The sequence below is a fragment of the Malurus melanocephalus genome, unplaced genomic scaffold, assembly GCF_030028575.1.
Source record: "Malurus melanocephalus ecotype Western Australia unplaced genomic scaffold, MMel_1.1 scaffold_287, whole genome shotgun sequence".
Taxonomy (NCBI): domain Eukaryota; kingdom Metazoa; phylum Chordata; class Aves; order Passeriformes; family Maluridae; genus Malurus; species Malurus melanocephalus.
This window is the reverse complement of record NW_026623519.1, coordinates 618,592-644,183: the sequence shown is the minus strand read 5'-3', so window position 1 is coordinate 644,183 and position 25,592 is coordinate 618,592. Positions and strand designations below refer to the sequence as shown.

Sequence of the window (25,592 nt, the reverse complement as noted above, 5' to 3'; positions counted from 1 at the left end):
ATTGCTGGTTTAACCTGGAACTCAATCCCAGCCTGGCTGAATGCATTAGTTCAGGCAAGTCCAGCACAAGCGCTCGGGTTTCAAGGGACAGCAGTGTCCTGGATCTGTTGCAGGAGCAGCCGAGGGGAGTGAGAGCCATGGCAATTTTTTCATCTGGCTGTGCTACAGCAAAAGGAGACATTGTACAGGAATTGCCTGTACTGCTTGAAAAAAACCAAAATTTTAAAGAAAATCTCACAGTAAGATTTTTTTTTCCCCAGAAAAGGACAGAGATTTCTGATAGAGATGCACAAAAAAAGCTTCATTCATGCAGAGGAGGGCACACTTCTGGTGGTCCGGTAGGAATAAATAAGCCTGCAGGGCTCGTAGCCTCATTACCCCAAATGAAACACATTTCACGTCTGCTCTTGACAGGCAGTTTTCCATGCTCTTATGGCAAATATTTTTTTTCAAACAGATTTAGGTGTTGGATTAAGGCTGTTTTTTGTGGAAAGCAACATTTTGGAAAGCACGTAGCTGATGTGATTCTTGGTGAGGGACCGGCTCCACCAGCCTGTGKATCCCACGAACTAATCCCTGCGCTTTGCAAACGGGCATTTTCAAGGAAACCAAGCCCGGGATCTGGGTCCGGAGCTCGGGGCAGGGCAGGAGATGCCGAGCGGGCGGGGGCTCCGGGACTGGGTCCCCACGGCGGCTCCTGAACCCGCCTGTGAGCACCCTCGCATGGTACGGGCAGCGGGGAGGGGGATCCCCGGTGTGTCCCCGCTCCCATGCCCGCCCCGCAGCAGGGAGGTGATGACAGGCGGGTTCAGAACCCTGCTCCCTSTCCTCCACGATGCTGCGTGCCTCGAGCCGCTTCCCTGCCCTCGGGGGCGGGCGGTGTCCCCGCGGCCACGGCGCCCGACGGACACGCGGTGCTCCCACGGGGGCTCCGTCCATCGGCGCTGGTTCCTGCCGGCAGGCGCGGCCGGGTCCAACGGAACCGGCACCTGGAAACGCCGAGCGCCCGCCACCACCGGGATCGAGGCGGGGCCGKGCCGCGAGTGACGGGGAGCGCGGCGGCGGCTCCCCCAGCCCAGCAGGCGGGTACGCGGGGCCCGGAGGCCGCCGAGGAGATGCTGTAYCCACGCGTGTCGCAGGGCGCTGGGGGATGGCGGCCGAGGAAAAGCCGCTCCTCCCGTGGCCTCCCGGAGCCGTGCGCGGGGATCGGCCGCGAGCAGCCGCCAGCACCGAGCGTCCGCCTGCAAACGGGTACCTCTGGGTGGCACCGAGTGACCCCGGGTGGCACCGAGTGACCCCGGGTGTCCGCCAGCGCCACCCCCGCGCGTGTCCGCGTCCCTGCCCCGGCCCGGCCCCGCCCCCGCGGCGGAAGCGGCCCCGCTCTTCCGGCGGTTTTGGCGGGCGCTCCGCCGCCATGTCCCGCCCGGGGGCCGCCGATCCCGGCGCCGCCGTGGAGCGCCTCTGCCTGGACCTCAACCTGGACGCGGCGAGCGCGGCCGAGGCGCTGCGCGACTTCACGGCGCTGCGGGGCACCTACAGCCTGGAGGTGAGCGGGGCCGGGCGGGGCCGGGGGGGCGGGAGCGGGCGCGGTCCCGCCCCGGCTGAGCCCGCGGGGCTCGGCGCTGCCCAGTGCCCGCCGCGCCCGGTGACTCCCGTGCCCGTGCCCGCAGGGCGAAGCGCTGCACTGGTTGGCCTGTGCGCTGTACGTGGCGTGCCGCCGGAGCCGCGTGCCCACGGTGGGGAGCAGCCCGATGGAGGGGAACGGCGTGTCCTTGACCCGCATCCTGCGCTCCGCACGCCTCAGGTGAGCGCCCTGCCCTGCTCTGCCCGAGCCGCTAACCCGGTACCGCTCCTTCGCTCCCGGCGCTGCCAGCCGCGGCGGTGCAAAGGCAGAAAATTCGCTCTTATTACAGATGGAAATTAGATGCAACTATGTAATTTAAAACCTCAAGCTTTTAGGAAACCACCCATGTGKGACCCGCAGCTCTTCTGCCCACGCCAGTTGTTTCTTTCTGTAGTTAATTGGACCACAAACACCTCGGCGTGTGCCATCCCGGTACGGCGTGTGTCTGACCGGAGATTCMGGCCAAATCCCAACGAGTGCTGGCAGCTGCTGGTTTTTCTGGGAGCGCAGCACTGGTGATGACAGAACTCACCTTCTGCACAGCCCGACCGCACCCTCCTGACCTGCTCCTTCCATTTAAAGATGCGCTCCCGCTGAGCTGCCGGCAGGGCTGTCAGTTAATTACACTCGCAGCTGACAGGTTCTTGTGCAGGTAACTTTGACCGACATCAACTCTTGGCACGTTTTGTTGCCTGTTCTGTTTCCCACTCAACACACACAGAGATGTGCCTGCACTTTGCTTTCCACTACTGCTCTGCCCTACACAGCCATGCTGGCAGTCTTAATTAATGTTCCCACATTAATGTTTGCATTAAATTAATGTTTCCACACCTTAAAGATGGTCAAGGAGGAACCCCACAGTGATAAAAGGCAAAAGGCTGATAATAGAGATCGTTTGGGAATCTATAAAAATTAATTTCAAGCCTACATAGTAATCATGTGCGTCATTAAAGGAGTAAATATGTTTAGATTTTGGCTTTTTAAAATTTTAGAATGGAATTTAGTTAAAGCTCAAAGCAGACTTTTCTTTTTTTCTTTTAAGTTTAATTCAGTTTTTTAGCAAAATGAAGAAGTGGCTGGACATGTCAAACCTACCCCAGGAATTCCGAGAGCGAGTYGAGAGGCTGGAGAGAAACTTTGAAGTGTCAACTGTTATTTTCAAAAAGTTTGAGCCAATATTCTTTGATATATTTCAAAACCCTTATGAAGAAACTTCCAAGCCTCATCGAAGCAGGAAGCAGAGGTATTTTTTAGTTTTGATGTGACTTTTCCCTGGAAAGAGTTATAYCCAATATTATTGTACCCAATATATGAAAATTAATTTCCAAAGGGATGGGGCCTCTTTGATCCTGAAATGCAGCCAATGCAGAGCCACCCCTGGCCCCGATAGGTGCAGCTCAGGTCAGCTGGGCTTCACATCCAGCTTGTGTAACACAGGAGCTGTCTCACAATGGGAATGTCTGGCTGTGGGGGCGAGAGGTACCACGAGCTGGGTTAGTTCCAARGTACAGTGGAATCAACACTGCAGGTGTTTAGCAGGAGTAACTGAAGTAGTTCAGGGGTGTTTTTCGTGGCACAGTAGTGGCAGGAGGTTGGTGTCGTACCATGGTCTCTCTGTTCAGGGGTATCACATCCCCAGTGACCTCCACACTGATGGGTGTTGACCATGGTTGTCAGATGAGTGGAAACACCAGATGGGAGGAAGTTACAGCTTATGTGCTCATTTTTATAACAAATTTGGGAACCGGTGATTCTTCCACAGACACATAAAATGTATCCCTTATTGAAAGGAGCTTGTCCATATTTCCTGCAGAATGTGTGGCTGTGACAGCTTTGTAGTGAAAGTGTAACCTTGGGGATGAGGGAGCTGAGTTGTGGCTGTGCAAGGTGTTCTTGTCAGCTCATGGGGGTCCTCTGGATGTGAGGGGSGATAATTGTTCTGATCCAATGCTCYAGTGTAGCTCCATGCTGCAGCAGATTGYAGTGGGAGCTGTTCTGTGTGGTGCTCCCTTCATGTTCCTTTCTCAGCAGTGCTGGTCAGTGCCACCGTGGCTTTGGCTGCTCTGTGGGCTGAGCCCTATCTTCCCTGGTTTTCCAGCTCCGTGGGTTTGGATAGTTCTGCTCCAAACAGGAGTCAGCAGCTGAGCTGTAGTACAAGCTATAATTGCCTGGTCTGAAGGGATGGCTGAYGCTTTAGTAAAATATTTAGGAAAARCCATCACTGGAATATATATACGTAGCCCTTGTCACCTCCCCACGTGTGGCTGCAGGAGGGTTCTGTGGGAGGTGAGACACCAGCAGAATAGCGTGGCAGGCTCAGAGGCCAGAGGCAGTCYTTGGCTTAGGAACAGGGTTGGGAGGTTATGGATGCATGCAGGATGCTCTGGGGAGCCAGGTAGGGCAGGGTCTGTTGGGCAGGGAAAGCTGAACTCGGGACGTGTTGCTTAGACTGTGCCTTCGTTTGGAATTGAGACAGCAGCTCCAGCTGCTATTTTGAGCAAGAAAATGGAATGAAATTCATACTGCAAAATAAGCTTTGGCTTCCTGAAACTGAAGAGTAACTTCTCCCCCATTTTTCTTGTTGACAGGTGGGTGCCGTGCAGTGTCAAAGATCTCTTCAACTTCTGCTGGACTCTCTTTGTGTACACAAAGGGTAGGCTACTTCCTTTCCCTGCATGGTTCGTATGCATTCCCATCTATGAACTTCTGTTGTGTTGCTTGACGTGATGTGCTGTCTCTTAAAGGTAATTTCCATATGATTGGAGATGATTTAGTAAATTCCTATCATTTACTTCTGTGCTGCTTGGACCTGATTTTTGCCAATGCCCTTCTGTGTCCAAACAGAAGAGATTTGCTAAATCCATCATTTAAAGGTATGGTGGGGACAGATTATTTACAATCAAATGTGCTTTGCTCTCTTGGCTCATTTGAAATGAAGTTGAAGGTTGGTTGTCTTCCCCTCTCCTCCTGCTTCCCAGGCTTACCAGTGGAATTCCACACTCTGGAGATCAAAGGCTCYGAGGATCCTCCCTGCATCATTGCCGTGCTCTGTGAGCTGCATGATGGACTCCTTGTGGAAGCCAAAGGCATAAAGGAGCACTACTTCAAACCATACATTGCAAAGCTGTTTGACAGGAAGGTACATCTCACGAGTTATATGAGCGCATGCTGGTGCTCCATGATGGTCTTGAGACCATTTAAGTCATGCAGGTTTCACAGGGGAGAGGAAGACAAATGAGCAAAGGAACTAGGGCTGGCTCAGGATATCTTTGTATTTTAGCAGGAACAAAATTCCTTGCACTTTGAACGCTGTGTGCTGTAAGGTCTCCTCTGTTTTGGCATTTTATGTCAGTKAAGAATCCTTGCTTTCCTTTCTTGGCGGTGTCAAACTGAACTATGAAGGATGGTGTTTTCTTCAGGCAAAGAAAAAGCAATATCCTTGCGAAATATTTGTATGGGATGCCTGTCATGAGAGTGAGGGTCCTGCTACTTGTCTTGAATTGAGCAAAATGCTTTGGAAAGAAGAGGTTGAGTTATAGGGATGCAGGGGAACAAATTATCCTGTCTAGTTCTGATCCTGGAAATGTTGTCCAGGCTCTGTGGAAGCTTCTTTGTTGTTGCTCGCGGAGTCAGTCCCTAACCCAGCAGTGAACAGATGTTCCATTGCAGGGCTGGCTCTGAGCAGTGAGTTTATCTGGAGCCTGGATCTTGTTGGGCTTTATCCTCTGTCTTGGTAACGGCACTGTAACCTTTTGGTCTAGGCAAAAAAAAAAAAAAAAAATAGTCCAGTTAGGCACCTAAATGTCATTCACTTTTTGACAAAAACCATCATACCCTCACACTTGGAACAGTTTTGATTTTATTATCTAAGATACTTTTGTSTTTTGTTCTTAGATCTTAAGAGGAGATTGCCTGTTGGATCTTTGCAACTTTACAGAAAATAGGTAAGTTACAGCTTTTGTTCTTAATCATGCAGCTTGGTTTATGTCTAAAGCACAGGCCTTTGTGAACTAAATCTCAGTTTTCCTGTTCCTTTCTGTTACAATATCTAATGGGTTTGTTTATTTGACCATCAAAGCTGCTCTTTGGCTGAAACATTTTCTGKATCCGAGGTGTGGCCAGTGTCAGGGGTTCAAGCTGCAGAAGTTCTGTCTTTATGTTAGGTTTTTTTGGTGCTTGCTCTGATTTTCTGGCAGCTGTAACCTTTGAACAATGTAATGCAGAGCAAAAACCATGGCTCTGGAGGTCACGGATGTGTTTCTGTGCCTAAGTAGGGAAATCTCTAAATTCATTTACCATCTCTAATTGAGTGTATAAATCTGTGGATGAAGCAGAAGGACTGAAAAGGAAAGGAAACAACAACTGCAAAACCACAGAAAAGAAGTGAATTTTCTGTGGGAGGCAAGTGTAGTTGTTTCAGAAACTTTTTGAATTCAACTCTGAAAGCTACTTTAAATGCAAGATATAAACAGCAGTTGCTTTGTTCTGGATCCCTTGTGGGTTTTTTTACCTTTTGCAAAACTACCTATTAATTTGTTTTTTCCTTTGGTTTGTGAGCTTTTAACTTGTTGGTTTGCTTTGGGAATTTTGAGCAAAGATTCAATTGTTTTAACAATGCACATAACACATCAGTTTAGATACAAACCCCTGTTTCTATGATCATTGAACATTGAACTTCTCTTAGTATCTACTTAAAAATTAATCRTATTCCTTCAGTAATGCTGTCGTGTGGAATGATACACTAGTCYCTGTTCTTTTGCAAGTAGTGTGATKTCTAAAAGATGCTTGTTAGCATCTGTGGGGGTTTTTTATCCAAACTTTCCACAAATCTTTACTTTTTCCTAGAAATGTGGGGAAGCTGAATGTGGGATACAGTCAGGTTTCCTGTGGGATCAGAGAGTTGCTTGTATCATGAATACATTGCTATATTCCATTATTATATATGCTGGAACTGTATTCCTGGCCCAACTGCAGGGAGGATTTATTGATATAAGCCATTTATGATTTTCATCCAGAAGTTCCATTCTGCTGCCCAAGCAGCCTTGGTGGGATTAAACATGCCTGTTTTCTAGCTGGGCTAGCTGGAATGAAGAAAATGAAGGATTTGTTTGGTCTCACATCAGTGGTGGTTTTAGAAATGGAACCCAGGTGGGTAACTCCTCACTTTCCTCTGCACCATTAGGAAAATTAAGAGCTACAGAGTGGCAAATGCAGAAATCCAGCGGAGTGAGTTGGGTGCAGCTCTTGGGGGTTGCTCTGTGTGCACAGATTTAATCTCTGACCAGATGAGCACTTCCAGACTGCTTTATTCACAACTGGTGTGAAAGCAAAGATGATTTTTATCTCTCCTTACTGAAATCCAAATGCTGGTGGAAGAGTGATCCCTGCAGTGATCCTGGAGAAGTTTTGGGTCCAAGGGCAGGCAGGGAGGACTGGGGGCAAATTGCTCAGGGAGGTGGAAGCAGCACTGCTACCCAGAGCATGGAACTCTGRCCCTGTGTTGGTTTGGGGTTGTACCTGCACTCCTTGGGCATCTTCTTTGTTTCTTCAGCASTTAAACCTTTGGTATCAAGCCTGGGCTTCTCTTTCAGCAAAGCACTGAATAAAGAGTATGAAGAGTACGTTCTTACCGTGGGTGACTTTGATGAGAGAGTTTTCCTGGGAGCTGATGCTGAAGAAGAAATTGGCACTCGAAAATTCTCTGTGGATATGCCAGGAGAGAGAATGACAGCAAGAGCTCAAGAGTGTCATCTGCAGCAGCATTTTGAAAAGGTGATTGATTTAACATGGCAATCTCACTTGAAATTCTCCTTCAAGTTTTCCCATCCTTATACACTCTTTCAGTCGTTGAAGTGACTTGGAATTTCTTCTTCCTGAGAGGAAGATGGTGAATACAGGCTTAAGTTCTGTCTTGCTAAGGAGAAAAGGTGGTATCTTCTTTCTTGTAGAGTTTTTTTTTAATAACTATTACTTAAAAAAGATGAGAGCACTTTCATGTCTGTAGTCTGGTTTTGTCCAAGAAAAATCTGGAAGTAGTTAATACCCAAATATGTAGGTCTTACAGTTAAATTCAAGCTCTACTKATACCCCATAATCATACCATGAAAGCTTGACATTGAATTCCCATTGAATTTCCCAATGTTTCCTTTCTTAGGAAAGGAGAAGTCAACTTTCCTACCTTCTATGGAAAATAACATTCACGGCATAAACCTCAACAAAGYCTCTCTTACAAAATGTAGCCTGTAAATAAAGTTAATGTTTCACTGTTTTTAAAATTGTAAAATGTATTTAATGAAGTCACCATGCAGGAAAACAGCTGCTTAACTGATAATATATCAGCCTTGGATAAGGGGAAAAATAGTACTGGCTGTGTGAAAGAACCATGTGCTGTTTGATTTATATGTCAATTMAATAATAAGAATTCTTATTCTAAGATGCTAGTGCTGGTGTAAATTAATCGTATGGCTTAGCTTTTTCTCCCAAATGTAACYATATTTCATGTTCAGGGAAGTAAAAGACAGGGGTTTGGAATGAATTTTATTGATTCTGAGCTTCACTTTGTGTAGTATATTAAGATTACTATTTATACATAATGATTGCAGGCTTAACCTTTTCTCATTATTTGCCTTGTATCTTCAGAATGTCGTCATTTCAGATAATTAAATCCAAAATCTTTATTGTGTCACTTCCAGGGAGCAGGATACAAATAGGTAAGCGCAGTCCACAGCTCCATCTGCTCAGTGCTGCATCATCCTTTGGATAAAGGGAAGGAATTTCCATTTCCCAAGGAATATTTTTCTGTGAACCTCTGCTGGGCAGCTCTGCCACCCAGCYAATGCAGTCAGGGACTGAGAATGGAAGTGTGTGCTTCCTCTTCCTCACCCTGTATTTTCAATGTTCAAATAAAACTTAAAAATTTACAGGTTTTAAGCTTTTAGGTCTTGATTTATTGTATTGTAGTTGTAACACTTTGAGTTAATTTTTGGCTACTTGAAGATTTGTTATATTTTGTATTTATGGAGTCCTGGGAAARCTGTGGCTCATTTCAGTCAATTCTGAGCTCAGAGAAGAAGCCTTCACGTGGTTGTACTAGTGATGTCATTTTAATCTTTGAAGGAGTTTTGCAGGAGATGCTCATGTGGAAGGTTATTGAAACAGTTTTGTTGGCTGATTTCTATGGATTATTTTTCTCTGTCTGACAGAAAAGGTCATTTGCACCTTCAACTCCACTGACTGGCAGAAGATACCTGCGGGAAAAGGAAGCTGTCATCACTCCTGTGGCCTCRGCCACCCAGAGCGTCAGCCGCTTGCAGAGCATGGTGGCTGGCTTGAAAAATGCACCAAGTGAACAACTTACAGCCATTTTTGAGTGAGTGTGTTCCCTTCAGCTGCTCTCCTACACACTGAAACTCTGAAACTCTTCTTTTGGCTTTTTTTTTTTTTTAACACTGAAACTCTGAAACTCTTCTTTTGGCTTTTTTTTTTTAATTTGGGGCAGAATATTTTGGTTTGTATTGCGTTTCTGTATTGTTTCTTGTTGAAGGATCTTCMGTTTTCTAGATAATTTCATCTGGAGAAGGATGGCTGAATACATCCCACCCCCATGTGTCTTGTCACCRCCATTGTGTTAATGAAGCTTCAGCTTTTGCTGATGTTAATTTATCTGTTTGTCTTGTTAATGTATCTGCTTGAAAGCCAAATGCTTTTTTTGGTTGTTTTAATTTTAAACAAGTACTTCTCAATTAAAATATGTGATAATCATGTTGGCAGAGGCTTTGGAGGAGGGTGGAAATGTTCAGGTGAACAAGCTGTGATCTTCTCCCTCAAGTTGGGAAGATAAAAGTAAAAGCAGCCTACAGGTTTTCCTCCTTCACCCTACTTGGGGTGTGTTAGTCCAGCCCCACAGCACAAGGATGAGCCTCACAGTGGTCACTGCCAGTGCTGATCTCGAGTAGCAGCAGTTGTTTTTTCCCCCTTGGGTGTTTTGCTGAGCACACTGCAGCACACTGAGCAGCACACTGTTCCCTGAACACACTGCAGATTACTGCTTTCCTCCCTGAGCATAGCTCATAAAAAGCRATAATTGAATAATAAATACCTGTGAAGATGCTGGGTGTTTGCCTAACAYCTCTGCAAGTTAAGGCCTTGCTGTATTATGGTGTAAGGACTCCAATTGTATTTTTATTAATCAGAATGGACATTTAATATTAGCACTTAATATTTGAAGTGCAGAAACATTTTTTTTTAAACTATCCATAATAAATAGGTAAAAAAAGTATTACTTACAGTTCTCATGTTTGGAGTTATTTATACTTTGAAAGTTTTCCTAGCACTAATTCTTAAAAGTTTACAACTGTTCAGCAGGATGCGTTTGTTTTGAATGTTTTTTTGATCATTTTTGTAAGGACTGATATTATTTATACTATACAATTAAGACATTAATGTGTCTGTAATCTCTGATRAAAAATGTGTTTGTTCCAAATAATGAACCAGTCTCAGGAGAGAGGTAAATACTAAACTGGGAGCGAGAATTGCTTAAACCTTTGGCAAGAGCTGTGATGAGTACTTTGCTCAAATTGGATACCAGTTCATCAAGCACTGGGGTGTMTATGGTGTCTTTGGAAGAAGTGGAGGAGCTGTAGTTTTGATTGTATAATGTTCAATGCTTTTCAGTATTTTGTTTTTCAAATTAAAATTCCATGGAAAAAGCTTTGAAGTTAATTAGAAAGCTTTGTTCAAAGAAACCTTAGTTGATTTTAGTTCTGGCTTTTCAGAATAGTTTAGTGTCTTAATTGGACACCAGCCACAAGCCACTCTCTGTTAAGAGTTGCTAGAGAATCTGGAAGCTTTCAGAAAGCACCCCCAGCCAGAGATTCTCTGGCCCWTTTTTATGATAGTGACAATGTGGAGTTTTCTCACTCAGTTCTCTCACTCCTAGTAGGAAATGGAAGATGCTGCTGCTTTTTCCCTATAAGCTTTTCTGTGCTCCCTCAAACTGAGCCTGGTTTGTGTGGTCTCCTGGGTGCCATTGTTTGGCTGTCTGCCTGTTGTAGCATCCTTTCTCCTGYCTTGCTCCTGGCAGGTTCATCTTTCTCCTCACTGTCCTGCTGTAGTTCTTYTGCTCTCTCCTGTGTTTGTTCCAAGGTCTCCATATCCTTGCTGGCCCCGCTAGGAAATCAAGAAAGGACATGACACTTGTGTATGTTTTATGTTTTCCTCTGTCTGTGTGATACAGGTTATTGCTGATGAGGAAAACRCTCAGTGTAACTGGCTTATCTTTTTATTTTAGTTTTATGGGGTTTGTTGGTTTTTGATACTTTTTTTTTTCCACTGGATATTAATTTATACAAACAAGGCTTTCTTTGCCTTTGGCTTCAGGTCTTGTGCACGCAGCCCCATGGAAAGCATCATGAGCAGAGTGAAGGAAATTGGTGAGACCTTCTGTTGCAGCTACACTCAGTCAACAGATGAGCAGCCAGGATCTCACATAGGTATGGAGTGAAAGGCATGGGATGTTTCAAAATACTAAACCTGGGCAAAGAGAATGCATACCTGTACTGTTTTCTGTATTTAATGCAGTGGAGCTGATTTTATTCCAAAATATAACAAAGCAGAAGACTGTTTGTGTCAATCAGTACACTGTAAAGAATAAAAATTTATGGCGAGTAAACCCAAGGCTGCAGTTCAAACTGAGATAACCAAGAGCTCATGGAAAAGCAACTCTTAACAAGTGTAAACCTGCATTCTTGTTAGCTTTAAAATTTAAAGGAAACTGAGTGCAAATAGGAAAATCATTATTGCCACATTGTAAAATTACATCACCAGAAATATTGTAATAAATAATCCTTTAAAATACTAATAGAATTTCACACTGGGACTACTGGATTTCTGAACATACTGTTTTGGTTTGCAAATTGTATACATGCACACATGCACTATTATATTGGATGAGGATAGGTACTGGTCAGTTTAGTCTTAAGACCATTTGTGCCAATGGCACTRGACTTCATCTCTGTTTTAAATTTCAGATTTTGCTGTAAACAGATTAAAACTGGCAGAGATCTTGTACTTTAAAATCTTGGAGACTATAATGGTGCAAGAAACACGGAGACTGCATGGGAAAGATCTGACTGTAAGTAAAGCACCAGCAAAAGAGTAGAAGACTTTTGTAACCATTTCTTCRATTTTATATTCAGGTGATTCCAGAATAGAGCACTGTAAAGCACTCTGTGTATATCATTAAGATTAAAAAGGGAGATGCCAAAATGTTTTTTTTCTACTGTTTAAACCAGTATAACTCATAATTAAACATCTGGATTTGTATTGCTTTCTGGAATCACAACTTTATGGACAGTTGTGACAGACTTTTATTCTCTTTATCCAATGAGCAGTACCAGTGCTTCATGGTAGACAGTACTGCATTTGCTCTGCTTCATGATGCACAGCAAGGAGGCCAGTTCATGTGTCCATAGCATGCAAAATGGGATAGTTATGGTGTTGTTGCTCTACCTCTGGTCTTCTAAACTTCCCTGTAAAAAGGAGGTTGTGGATGGGAGAAGAAAGCAGCTTCTTTCTGACAATAAGCTATGTAGTGTTAGTGCCATAAAATCCCAATTTCTGTTTCCCAAACCTGAGGCCAGAGCCATTTTCTGTGCTCTCTCCAGGCTCTCCTGGAACAGGACCTCTTTCACCGCTCCCTCCTGGCGTGCTGCTTGGAGATTGTGCTCTTCGCTTACAGCTCCCCTCGCACCTTCCCCTGGATCATTGAAGTTCTTGACCTCAGGCCATTCTATTTCTATAAGGTAAATAAACACTGGCTTAGGACAGATCTGTATTAAAAATGGCACATCACTGGATTGAGAGTCATGGAGGATGCTGCCCTTCCTCCCTAGGGAATCAGGTAAGAGAGGGACTGATGTTACTGGGCATTAGGCCTGTTCTGAATTCTAGCTGTCCTGAAATGTATTACTGGAAGGTGTAATGCCAGAGATGAAGCTGAGATACGAAGCAAAAAAACCCCATTTTGTAAATGGTACTGGTCTATAACATGCMATTGATCAACTTCTACTAGACTAAAACATTCAAGCATATGTTTTGTCAATACTCATATTTATTGACTGCAATATAGTTCTGAAATAGCAGATACAGTTTGGAAACGTTGCCTTTGGCAACTTATYACAGGCTTGCTTTGCTAAGTTTGGGGGGGTTTCCTCAATGTAGCAGACTATAGAATATCTTTTCCAGAGTGTTCTCTGGTTTTGGTCTTTTTTTAACCACATTTCCACCACCTTCAATGTAAMTTGGTTTTTGACTACTTCAACTCTTTTATCACTTATCCATATGCTTCCGGTTTTTGTTGGATGCTACAGCTTACTGTGGTTAGTCCTGAATAAATCAARTAGTTCTGTTTAGATGACAGCAACCAAAAAATGGAAGCCTTTGGAAAAGCTGGGTCGTATTCTGTTCTTCAGTTTTCCTTTACTCCTCAGCTGTAAGGCAGTACTGAAGCTGTAATAAATGTGTCAATATTGCTGTGGCTGTTGTAGCCTCCATTAAAACTGGCACACATCAAACTTTGTGGAATAGATTTATGTTTGATTTGAATGTTCTTAGTAATTTGGTGTATATTCTTGCACTCTTACTTGGAAAAAAATTGCTATCACAATGGCCTCATAGAAGAGAGACTTGGGGCATTTGTAACTTTGTTCTCTGGGTGTAGTTTCTGTAGTAGAAATAACTAAATGTATCAAAAAGTCTTCTGGGGAAGTTTTATGGCATTTCCATCTTTGGAGCTTTAGGAAAACAAGCTGYATGCTCCTCTGATAAGAATAACACCAAGTGGATCTTGTGTTGGAATACAATACTGCACGGATCAGTCAACTCTGTTAACCCCCATTTGTCTATGTTTAAGGTTCTGACTGTTTGTTACAAGAAACTTAAAAGCAGTAATTTCCAGTTCCTCATGTAATGGGCTGCGTGTTCCAAGGGCAGGAAAGCTGGAACATGGAGCTGTCACAGCCCCTGCTGAGCAGCTGTAGCTGTTACCATCTCCCTGCTCAGCACTGCTAGTGCCCAGGGCTTTCATAGTTAGTGGTGAGAGAGGGAGCTAAAAACCCCTGGAGTGGGTTGTTCTGCACTGATGGCATGTCTGSTGTCCTCTTCCAGAGAAAAGGGTTCAAAAAAGAGGGATTGGAAGAGGGTTGAGGAAGATGAAGTTGCAAGAATGAGGCTGGAACACTGTGGTGGCATTGTGAACAGGATCCTGAAATTAATAAGTTTGATGATGTTAAACATGAGCGATGTAACTTTGCTCTGTGTGTGTGTCATTTCCATCAGGTAATTGAAGTGCTGATTCGGTCTGAAGAAGGACTTTCCAGAGACATGGTGAAGCACCTCAATAACATTGAGGAACAGATTCTGGAGAGTCTTGCCTGGACTCAGAACTCAGCACTCTGGAATGCACTCGAAGCCTCAGAAAACAAAGTCCCAACCTGTGAAGAAGTAGGTGATCTGTCTTCCTGTTGCTAAGAAATTTGTGTTCTTTTTCTCACTTGTTTTATACAGAAAACTGTTCAAATGAGACCATTACTGCAGAAAATCTTCTATTRACAGATTGCCACAAAGAAGGGAAATTAMTTTATCTTACACTGACRTTTCTTATTWYTCAGGTAATATTTCCCAGTAATTTYGAAGCCAGCAATGGAGGAAGTGGGCTTGGGCACTTGCCCACGATGCCATTGTCTCCCATAATTCATCCTCGAGTGAAAGAGGTTCGGACAGATCTTGGTGGGACTTTAAGACGAGGTATGTTCAAGGCTTCTGTCATGATTTGAATGTGTGAACTTGGGGAGAGAGATTTTAAACTTCTTKGTAATTGCAAAAAGCAACCTTGATTCTGAGTTGAGTGTTCAGAATTGTGAAGTCTCTTATTTGATCAAGGGAAGGTCTAGATACACCCAGTCACACCAGTGCTGTGTCTCAATGGCAGCAAACAGTGGTGATGGTGCTTCCCTTCTGGACTGGAGCAGATTTTGCTGCTGGTTTGATGCCAGGCTGACCTTACTCTCAGGTGGGTTGCCATCTAATTGCTTATTGTCCATTGACATTCAGATTTTTCCACTTTTTTTTTTTTTTTTGCTTTGTTTGTTTTTTTTTTTTTTTTTTTTTTTTTTTTTTTTTTTTTTTTTTTTTTTTTTTTTGATGGGATGACAGAACTATATTTATTCCTGCTTCCTACAGAACTGTTTTTGTGGAGGGGTAGAGGACAATATTTTGCCTGCAGTGTTCTCTCCTCAGAAGAACTGATCTTTGCAGGTTCCTGGATCTCACACAGAACTGTCTCCTGACAGTGAGGGTGCAGAAGCAGTGTGAGCACTGTTGCTTCCTTTGCATGCTTCCCTAGCTAGGAATGGCTGCTTTCATTGTATCCCAAACACTGGTCCATATATTCTTGCAGGTGCACCATGGACTGATGCGTTGTGTGAGGTTGTCTTTTGGTGTTTGTCTGGCAACAAACAAGGCTGTTTGGTGTTTTTCTAAATACTCCTTTGGAAGGACATGTTGCTGTAGGTGTTAGAGTTCACGGTTTGATGAAAGAGGAACCAACTTGGAGATACATAAGGGGAAGGCTGTGTGAGATAGCTTTATATATGAGAATCTGGTACCAGAGGCTCTTCCTAAATTCAGTTTGAGAGTGGTGGGGATAGGAAATGTTTTGGTGGGGATAAGAAATGTTTATTTGTCCTTWGGACCAAGAGAACCATCTTGGCAGAATTAGAAGTAAGGTCTCCAATCAGGTTTACCTGGCCAGTTATCCAGAAAATTTCTGCTTCATGGGAAATGGGAAACTGTTGTCAAGGTACATCTTAATACTTGCTGGTATTGTTACAGACTGTGGCAAAAATGCAAAAAAGCCTGTGAACAGAAGCCTTTGTATGTTAGTGCTGTGTGCTTCAGTCTTACTACTGGAGTAAGTGTTTGAAAGCAACAGAAAAGCCTGAGAGGAAATGCAGGTGGGTGAGGATGAAGTCACTAGAATTGGTTCATCTTAGAGAGAGTTTGAAAGTCARAACATGGGGAAGACAGCGTGTCCAGGGAATGTGGCCAGGGTTCCTGTAGAGGAATGTGTTCATAGGGATAGTGCTTGCAAATGTTACTGATTGCTAAGCTGATTAAGTACCTGTGATCGTGTGTGTTCCTCAGTCTCTTTGCATCAGAGTCGCTGCTCTGCTTCCAGGTGATACCTGATGGCAAAACTGCACCGTTTGGGGTGRCTGCAGAATAAAAGAAATCAGGTTGTAGATGTTACCACCTGAGAACAGTGAACTCTGAGAGCAGGCCTGAGCTACAAGCGATCTGTGATGGTGTATTTGGAAGGTAGCCTTGCCCTCTCTCTGCAGAAGTATTCCCATTAAGCTGCTGTTGTTAAGGTTTTGTTGCATTTATTTTTTCCTCCTTGACATGTCAGACATGCAGCCATTGTCTCCAATCTCCGTTCATGAGCGCTACAGTTCTCCTACAGCTGGAAGTGCTAAGAGAAGGCTCTTTGAAGATGACAACTCCAAAGAAATGCAGATGGAAAAAATCTTAACAAAAGGAACTAAGTTGACAATTGCTCCAGCATCAAGYGTTGGTGCTGAAAATGTGTCAGCATCTCCTGGCCAGACAGTGCTGACCATGACAACCAGTACAGGATCAGGAAAAGCAGGACAGAAGGTCACTATCCCACTGCATGGTAGGAATTGCTGTTTTTCTTCTCTACTATATGTTTTCCTTGCTCTTAAGATCTGCTTAGACCAACCATCCATCTTGAACATGTATTGCATTTTCTTTTTGTAAAAAACACTCACTATGTCAACAACAACAATGAAGCTTAGTTTTATACTGACATGATCTCCTTGGGTGTGTCTGATCACTGGCAAACATACTGAGAACTTCTCTTGGAAAAAGTTCATGGAGTTTGTACTCCTTCCACTTACACCTCACACAGATCAAGCAATGCTTTGATTCTCAGCTCCAATAATGATTTACTGCAATTTGTCTTAAGTTCATGTGTTGTGATCTCAAAAGGCTCTGGAACTTCTGGTTAAGGGTTTTATGTTAACAGTAGCAAGTACTGTGAGACTTCTGTTTGCTTGAAGTTGGGKGATGCTTGAATATTTTTGAAAATGCTGCATGACCAATGATTTCATAGCCATTTAAATTAAAAATTTGGTCTATAGTTAAAGATGAAAAGACAAATTCTGCACTTCTCATATTTAAGGAGATGTTCAGCAAGACAATTTGGCTACTGAGGAAACAAATGAAACTGTATAGGATATGCTGTCAGGTTTGCAGAATAATAACTAAATTAAAAAAAAAAAAAAAGAATGCCCACCTTCACCCAAAAGGGTGGAACAACAAGTACCAAAATTTTGATTCCTTGTAAACTTTTTTCTTTCAGATAAGCTTTAGAAAAGATCATTCACATTCAGATTCTTTTTTTAAACCTTATCAGAAATGTAATTTTTATCATTCCTGAAGACTCTGAGGGACAGAGTCTTTTTAGAGAGCAGTAGAGAGAATGAGATGTCTTTTGTATGAAATGTTCATAAATGAGTTCGATTTACTGTTTGACTCTGCAGCATAAGGAGAGCAACCAGTTTATTTCTGGGTGTGTGTATCCTCTCCAGGTATTGCAAATGATGTGGGTGGGATCACCTTGATCCCTATTTCCATTAATTTAGTCCAACCATGTAAAGTGGATGCCCAGGCTCCCTGTCACCCTCCTGGGAACCAAGCAGCCAGCAAGCCGAAGAGAACAGGCTCCTTGGCATTGTTCTACAGGAAGGTGAGTGTCCTCACTCAGAACTGTGCTGTACTGCTTCTGCTCATGGAACACAAGTGCTGGAACCTGTAGCTCTGGTTACCTTTCGTTCTGTGCGTGCCGTTCCCTTGGCACATGCAGCTCTTRCATAGCATGAAAAAGAAGGGAGAAGATGTTGAGTGTTGCAGAGTCCAGTTTTTCTCTTCCCACCCATGAGACTTCTTTACTTTTTAGTTAGAAGCTTCTATAAATAAGTATCAAAGGCATACTGTTAGATTTTACTTCTCTTGTCTGTTTTGACACCTCCCACATTTGCAAGGGTGTCATATCTGACATCAGATGATTCTCCTGTGGTTTGCTCATTCGAAGCTGCACTGCTTGGATCCAGCATCTGGACATTCTCCTTTGCCACTTCAGAGTCTGTCCAGCAGCGCTGATCTTGCTGAGCTAGGGGCTCAGAAAGCAGTGATGAACAGCACACTAAAGGTTTCTAGAAAAAATGAATTGGAAATAGGCAGGATTTAAGGGGTAAATTAAGAATCGGGTGTGCTTCAGAGAAACTTCAGATGACTGACTTCTAATTGYTTTTATTTTCAGTGTGAATTGTGTGAGGAGTCTTTGGAGGAGGTGTGGTAATGTAGTCTAGATGACTACAAAGAATATATCCCTTAATTAATCTCTCTCAAAAGTTTTAGAAGATTGTTTTTTGCTGTTACTTTCTTACTAGAAATGTTATTTTCAGAGGTTTTCCCCTTTGAGGGTATTGGTATTACAATACAACTTAAATTCTACAATGAATAATCTTTAAGGTACATCTTAATACAAAAAATATTTTCTGGAAACACTTGTAAGTCACATCCTTTGCCTGAACTATTGGTTCTGTAATTTTGCCCGTGACAGGCTGTCTCTCTGAGAAAAGATTAAGCATTGATTGGTCATCTGTCAGTTGGGAACATTGCATGGTGGAAGTTTCAGTCTCAGCTGGGGAGTACTTCAGATGTAGCCATGTCTTTGACTAACCATGTCATAGGCAAYRTACTCCTCTTAGTTATGAAGAAGARCTTGACTTAYATTTGTCTTTTAATTTCAACCTTTCATTTACATTGATCATCATAATCACAATGATAGCTTTTCCCTACTCTCCTTTCTTGATCCTGTTCAATAGAGCAGATGAAAATGACACTACACCTTCCTGCTTTCCAGCATAAAGAAAGTGCCTTATTAATTAATGAGGGTTATGGTATAGAAGCTATAGGCATAATGTTTTCAGGTGGGTTTTCTTTAAATATTAGAGATTCAACAACTGAGGAGTGGACAACTTAGTCTTTGAATCATAGAATCCCAGAATGGTTTTGGTTGGAAGGTACCTAAAAGATAAAATCATTCCACCCCCTGCCATGGGCAGGGACACCTTCCTGTAGACCAAGCCTCATCCAGTGTGCCCTTGAACAATTCCTGGCAGGGGGCAGCCATAGCTTCTCTGGGCACCCTGTGCCAGGGCCTTACTGCCCTCACAGAGAAGAATTCCCTCCCAATATCCCATCCAACCCTGTCCTYTGGCAGAGGAAAGCCATTTCCCTTGTCCTGGCACTCCAACTCTTGTTCCAAGTCCTTTCCAGCTCTCCTGGAGCCCTTTTAAGCACTGGAAGGGGCTCTAAGATCTCTCTGGAGTCTTCTCTCTCTAGGTGAACAATCACCACCCTCTCAGATCTCGCATGGGAGAGGTTTTCCTTCCCTCTAATCATCTTTGTGGCCCTTACAGAACAGCTCTACTTGGAGGCCTTTCATTTCTGCAGGCCAGGATGAGCTTGTTTGGCTTCACTGTTCCTGTGTGTGGTTTCCTTCCAGGTGTATCATCTGGCCAGCGTGCGCTTGCGTGATCTCTGCTTAAAACTGGATGTCTCCAATGACTTGCGCAGGAAGATATGGACGTGCTTTGAATTCACACTGGTCCATTGTGCTGATCTTATGAAAGACAGACATTTGGACCAGCTCCTCCTCTGTGCTTTTTATATYATGGCGAAGGTAATGTAATTTTAAGAAATTCATGGCATTTTGTGTTCAATTGAAAATGTCAGGTGTATTCAGAGTTTACAGTTTGACTGATTCATTCATGTTATATTACTGGAGGGAAGGRGAAAGTCTTCCAAGAAGTGGATGAAGTCCCAGTATGGTTTTTACCTTGTTTTGCATATCTTAGCCCACTGGCTTGTTAATGGAAATTCTTGACAGAGTTTTGATTCTCTTCCTGAGTGCCTCACAGTGAGCAGTGGTTGACACAGACAAAGCACTGTGCGGTCTTATTGCCCTGTATTTGTTTTCTAAACTGTTTGTCATCTTGGCAATCTGTATAATCTGAACTAWAACTCCACTGCAGTTACAGAATTAGGCAGGTGCAGAAATTTGCAGGAGCAGATATATGTAGGATGGTTTCTGTTTCTCAAAAATTCTTTTAGTTTATGATGATTCAGGCTGAGGAATTGCAGTGGTTGCCTGTTACTTGTACTTCATTTCTTACTCCATTTGGCAGCTTTAATTTAAGGTGGTGTTAAATTGAATTCTGAAACTGGACTGTTGGTTTGACTCAAGCTTACAGTAGTCCAGTGGTCCAGATGGTTACAGTGTCCATCAAGCCTAATTCAGACACAAAATTCAGGAGGTTGAAATTAATCCAGAGGCTGGATKACCTTTTCTTGAGGCAGACAAATGAAGAGGAACACTATGTGTGGAGGGAAACATTTAAATTTTGACTACCTGTGCTCTTAGGTGCAGCATGGATTAGGTTCAACTGATGTCAATACTGATAGTAAAGCCATTGAATAGTCAGTTCTCTGTATTTTATCATGTAATTTGTCAATGTTTTGGGGGTCTTTTATAATAAAGACTTTCAAGTGTTGTTCCAGTGCAGTGTGAGACCTGACAGAAAAGTCTGAAAAGGAACAATGCCTAAGCATCATAAGCAACAAAATACTTTAGTAGTTAAGAAATTCTAAAAAAAAAAGGAATTCCTGAACAAGAAAAATCCTTGTTTTCATGTTATCATCACCAGAGATAATTTTTTTTAATTATGTATTCATAGTAATACTCATCAAAAAGYTTCATACTAGACCTGAGCAGCTTCACCATCATGCTTGCACTTGGTCTTCAGCAGCCTTTTCTTTTCCAGGTAACCAAAGAGGAAAGAACTTTTCAGGACATAATGAAAAGTTACAGAAATCAGCCCCAAGCAAACAGCCATGTGAGTCAATAGCATTCCCATTACTTTCTGTGAAGCTCAGAGGWGGCTTTTGAAATGTTTGTGCTCATAAGAGGAAAGTCAAATCCTCTGCAGTTTAATATTTATTCCTATTCAGGTGGATTTCATCTAATCTCCTGATTTCCTTGCTTTCCTTGACAAGAGTGTTTTCCTTGGTGTCTCACAGGTTTATAGGAGTGTCTTGTTGAGAAATAATTCTGCTGTCTCGTTGGATAAAAATGCAAATACAGAGGTGAGAGAAGGTGAGTACAGCAAAGGAGTCTGCTCTTTTCAATAACGTACTTGGGGGCTTTCAAAGAACTGAACTGATAATGAAGTGATAAGAAGTGGCGCAAGTTTTACAGTTTTAAGTATGTTAAAGAAAAATAAATGTATTGTTGAAAAAGAAACCATCTTGTCAGTAGCTCTCCTGTGTGTTAGCTATGGAAAATATACTTCCTAGTTGGAAAAAATGTTTAATTTCGTTTACTTAAATTTGGTTGCTCAAGGTTGAAGTATTTTTTCTTAGTATGTCAACAGTACTGTAAYTCTTCTTGGACAGCTACACTGATTAACAAAGAAGGATGAAGATAAACAGAACCTGGAATATTATGGTGGGATTTTTTTAATATATCACCTATTTTGAAGACTTAAGTAGAGAACTTGTTTCAGAAAATAAAAATGCTAACTCTCCAGGACCATGATTTTCTTATATTTAGGTTCCTTTTAAATAGGTAATATTTTCTTTGCTCTGGGTTAGAGAAGAAAAGATGTAAGAGTAGTATTTGAGAAAACCATGAGAAATGTGCCATGCCTGTTTTGAGCGATGTGTCAGGAAAAAGAGAGATCACAAGCCCACATATGAGATCTGCAGCCAAGATGCATATGGAATTTAGTTTRTTCTTTGTGGTAAATTCCCTCCGTGGGTGGGATTCATCTGCTTTAATGAGTATAAGACCCATTTTTAAAGGACTGTTGAGGATTCTGCTAGGTTCCAGTAAATGTGGATCTCCTCTAAATCCTGTCTGACAGCTCCACAGTTCTTGGATGTCGTGGGGTATCTGAAGTGACACTCGGCTGTGGTATTTTGTCAGACAAATGTACTTGGTTTACAAAGTTCTTCAGTGGCATTTCCTACCAATTTTTCTTCAGTTCATGGACTCATTTCTCCTTTACACAGTGTTAACTCCTGCTCTTTTGACACCAGTTCACAGGAGCTCTGCTTGTGTTGTGAGAGAAGAAAGGCATACAGACAAAGGAGTCACTTATAGGTGTCAGCTGGAGCTTTTTATGTTTGTCTCAGTGCACTGATTGCCAGGGATTTTATTGTGTGCTTCTCTGTTTTACTTGGCAGTCAGTAGTGTGGAGGAGACAGAAGGTTGTATTCAGTAGCACTTCAGCTTAATTAGGGGAGGGCAAACATTAACAGAAATACACTTRCCTTGTGGCTGCAGCTTTTCCCACTTAACAGAACATGCCTGAACAAATGGTGTCATGACTTCCTTGGTGCAGATCTGAGTTGAGCACCAAGCTCTTCTTTGCTAGCTGATCACTAGAGATTTTCACAGAAGCCAAAATCTGGGAGCTCTCAAACTGCCTAAAATGTAGTTTCAAGAGCAAGTAATGGCTTTGTACCACTCTCCAAAATAAGCATGAAAGAAGGGGTCAGTTGTGCTACAGTTTCTTGCTACAGCTATTTCCATGTTTGGGATAAAGGTTGATACTGGCCTGTTTAGCCATAACCCACAAGCCTGCTCACAGTGATTGGTAGCTCCTCCTGATGTTCGTAACGCCCTGCAGCACACCCTGCTACTGCCTTAAGCACATTTCTTTAATTCTTCTCATTGACTGGTCAATTTATGGACTAGTTCTTGCCAGCTGCACATYGTAAGCTCAGCTCTGAGGTGCCTAGTTTGCCAATGCTGTAGTTTTGGAATCTGAAGCTCTCTTATTTTCAGACTCATCGATGAAAGCTGGCAGCTCCTCGGGACAATCTGCAGCAGAGAACTCAAGTGAGTTGGRAACAGAGGAGAGAGGAGATCTCATTAAGTTTTACAATGCAGTCTACGTAGGAAGAGTAAAGTCATTTGCACTGAAGTACAATATCACAAACCAGGATCATGTGGTAAGTAAAGTATTTTGGAATTAATACTCCCAGAGTAATTTTTCCTGGCAGTTAAACATTTTATGGTAACTTTGTCCTGTCACCTGGTGTGGGTCAGGTCAGATAATCACAGGTAATGGTATGAACACTTGCTTTAACAGCATTTCAAGAGGGCAAACGCAGCTGCTGCTCAGTTTGCAAACCCAGTTTCAGCTTCTTTACATCTATGCAACACCTATTTGCTCAAATGCCTGTGGACCATCTGTCTAAGGCATACGGAAAATTAATTGTTCGGTTGATAGTTTGTTTCACTGTCACAAGATAAGATCTTCTAAAGAAGGCCTGGAAGTGTATTAATGTTTCCTTCTGTGGAGTTGCTGCTGTCAGGCAGGTTGCAGTTGAGCTGCTGTGCAGATGTGTCTCTGTTGCAGATGGAAGCGCCGCCGCTGTCGCCGTTCCCCAGCATCCGGCAGCAGCCGCTSTCTCCCCGCCGCATCTCCCAGCAGCACTCGGTTTATGTTTCCCCTCACAAGAACGGCACCTGCCACACGCCTCCAACTGCTCTGCTCTACAAATTCAATGGCAGCCCTTCCAAGGTAGGGAGAAAAACAAGGCTGACAGCCATCAATTTGAGAGAGGGTTAATTAGTCCTAATTAAGATGTGGTCTGACACAGTTCCAATGTGTTATAATTAATCTAATCTCTGCAGTGAAAGGTAGAATTCTGTATGTAGATTCCATCACTGAGAGGTGCAGGATAACYTGTTGTTCTCTGATATTTCAGATATAAAACAAGTTTGAAATGGAATCAGAGTAATTAATGATTTTTTATCTTGATCGCAGAGTTTGAAGGACATCAACAATATGATAAAACAAGGTGAACATAAGAGTAAGAAACGAGCAATAACAATTGACAGTGACACTGAATCCCCCACAAAGCGACTCTGCCAGGAAAATGATGATGTTCTACTAAAACGTCTGCAGGATGTTGTCAGTGAAAGAGCTAATCACTAAAAAACTTCTTGTTTTTTGTGGGATCTATAAATTACGGAGCTGGATACAGCTGTTGTGCTATTTATTTCTTGGTTTTCTGTATATACAACTGGCACGTTCCTTTAACACTGAACTTCTACCTGACTTCGACAGGATGCARAAAGCAAGGAAATGTAGGAAATGCCAGTGATCTTCATTCCCAAAGGCCACACTGTGCCATAACTTACTCTGAGCTGTTTTAGGAAAAGACTGTTCTGTGAAAGCCATATTGGATGTTCTCAAACCTCATTTGGAGCATCATGAGTTCTGAGTGTAAATCAGCTTCTAATAGTGGTTTCATTGTTGGAATAAGAGCGATAAAGAAATTAATGAAATCAGTGAAGTTTCCTCAAGTTTTTGGTATTTGGAGAAGAAACTTTCAAAGTGCCTTATTTGAAAAGAATATGGAATTTTATGCATTATTCTACTGTGGAGTAACTGGAGGGAGAATAAATTAATTATTTAGCCTCAGGAAGAGCTGAACAGTTTTGAACTGTCAGAACTTCAGTTAAARTGTAGATTATGACATGGATCTGGCAGCTTTTGCAGTAATAAAGGCAATAASTTAAAAATAGCAGTGACTTAGGTTGGACTCTGGTAAAGCACTGAAATACAGTTCTGTGAGCCTGAATTCTGTTTCTCTTGAGCCAGTGGGTGCTGCACGTTGGAAGCCACAGAGMAGCCTGCCCTAGATGCTGTTCATACAGATGACAGCTCACCCATGACAAAATACTGTTACAGCTGAAACCAGCAGCTGGGGCTWGGCCATCTCAAAGCTGTTCAAATGCACAAATTCATTTAACAAATTGTGTCTCTCTTTTATTTTTTCCTAAAAACCTTTAGCCTCTTGTGTAGTATCTACACTGAATGTAAGCCATCACATAAGGAGGTGTGTATATATGAGGGTTTATAGCTGTTGATGGCTTGGATTCACTGGAAAAGTATAAATTCCCGCATCCAATTCTTGTGACTGAGTTTTTAACGCTGAGGATTTGGTAGGGTATATTTTACCAAAATTGAGAGAAGTCAAGGTTTACTCATTACTGTAAATCAGTAGTTTGATCTTATTTTATAATTGCATTTAAGGTTAGAGCCATAGAGAAACTTCTCAGCACTGTAATTTTCAGTTTCTGTGTAACTAAACTGAAAAAAAAGAACAATTACATAGGATTTATTTGAGGAGCCTCTATTCCCTTCATTGGCTGGATGGGTTAGTATGCAAGATCCACAGCTCCAGGGGCAATCAATCCCTGCCATGATTTTGGGCAGTCTCAGCTAATGAATCTGGCCAGCAGTGATGAAGGAGAAACTGATTACTAAGTGTAGATGTGCAGGGACACTATTCAGCAAGGAGTAGAAAGTTTACAAACTTTTTGAGTCATTAACTACTTGAATATTTGAGGTTTTTTCAATTTTTTTTTTWMYTTTTWAAAAAAGGTGCTTACTCATGGAGAGCTGCAAGTGCAGTATGAGGAAATGGCCACGCAGCGGAGTAGGTCTCATGCAGATTCCTAATTTCCTTTTATTTTATTCAAGTTCAATGTTTGTCTTCAGATTTTATGATTAAAAGTGGAGGATTGCAGCCTTTCTGGATAGGAAATGTATGATCAAACATGACAGCATCAGTCTTCCCACAGTGTTGTATGATGAGAGTTTAGTTGAATGGTTTTAATTCAATATCGTTTGCAGATCTCCTGATGTCTCTGCTCCCCACAGTGTCACTGCCTTCTCTGATAGTARACAACAGATGGAGCCAAAATCCTTATTAACTGTTGTTAGAGGTAGTGTTTCTT

The 25,592-nt window shown here is 42.7% G+C and overlaps 1 protein-coding gene across 3 annotated transcripts; it reads left to right on the top strand.

Annotated features, from left to right (window-relative positions):
- Window positions 1–1,367: 1,367 nt before the first annotated feature.
- RBL1 (RB transcriptional corepressor like 1) lies at window positions 1,368–25,221 on the top strand. 3 transcript variants are annotated; one of them, XM_057376657.1, is made up of 22 exons: window positions 1,372–1,546; window positions 1,671–1,804; window positions 2,667–2,867; window positions 4,213–4,277; window positions 4,369–4,497; window positions 4,603–4,763; window positions 5,519–5,568; window positions 7,216–7,396; window positions 8,827–8,993; window positions 11,003–11,115; window positions 11,653–11,756; window positions 12,289–12,426; window positions 13,961–14,125; window positions 14,293–14,428; window positions 16,092–16,358; window positions 17,296–17,453; window positions 19,278–19,454; window positions 20,596–20,667; window positions 20,852–20,927; window positions 22,623–22,789; window positions 23,200–23,364; window positions 23,611–25,221. In XM_057376657.1, exons 1-22 carry the CDS (start codon window positions 1,415–1,417, stop codon window positions 23,779–23,781), a joined length of 3,129 nt encoding a protein of 1,042 aa, XP_057232640.1. In that variant the 5' UTR covers window positions 1,372–1,414; the 3' UTR covers window positions 23,782–25,221. The 3 variants fall into 3 exon arrangements, with proteins under 3 accessions (XP_057232638.1, XP_057232639.1, XP_057232640.1); XM_057376655.1 differs by lacking the exons at window positions 23,200–23,364; window positions 23,611–25,221 and adding an exon at window positions 14,613–14,693 and having other exon boundaries at window positions 1,368–1,546; window positions 20,852–22,625; XM_057376656.1 differs by lacking the exons at window positions 4,369–4,497; window positions 23,200–23,364; window positions 23,611–25,221 and adding an exon at window positions 14,613–14,693 and having other exon boundaries at window positions 1,368–1,546; window positions 20,852–22,625.
- Window positions 25,222–25,592: the final 371 nt, after the last annotated feature.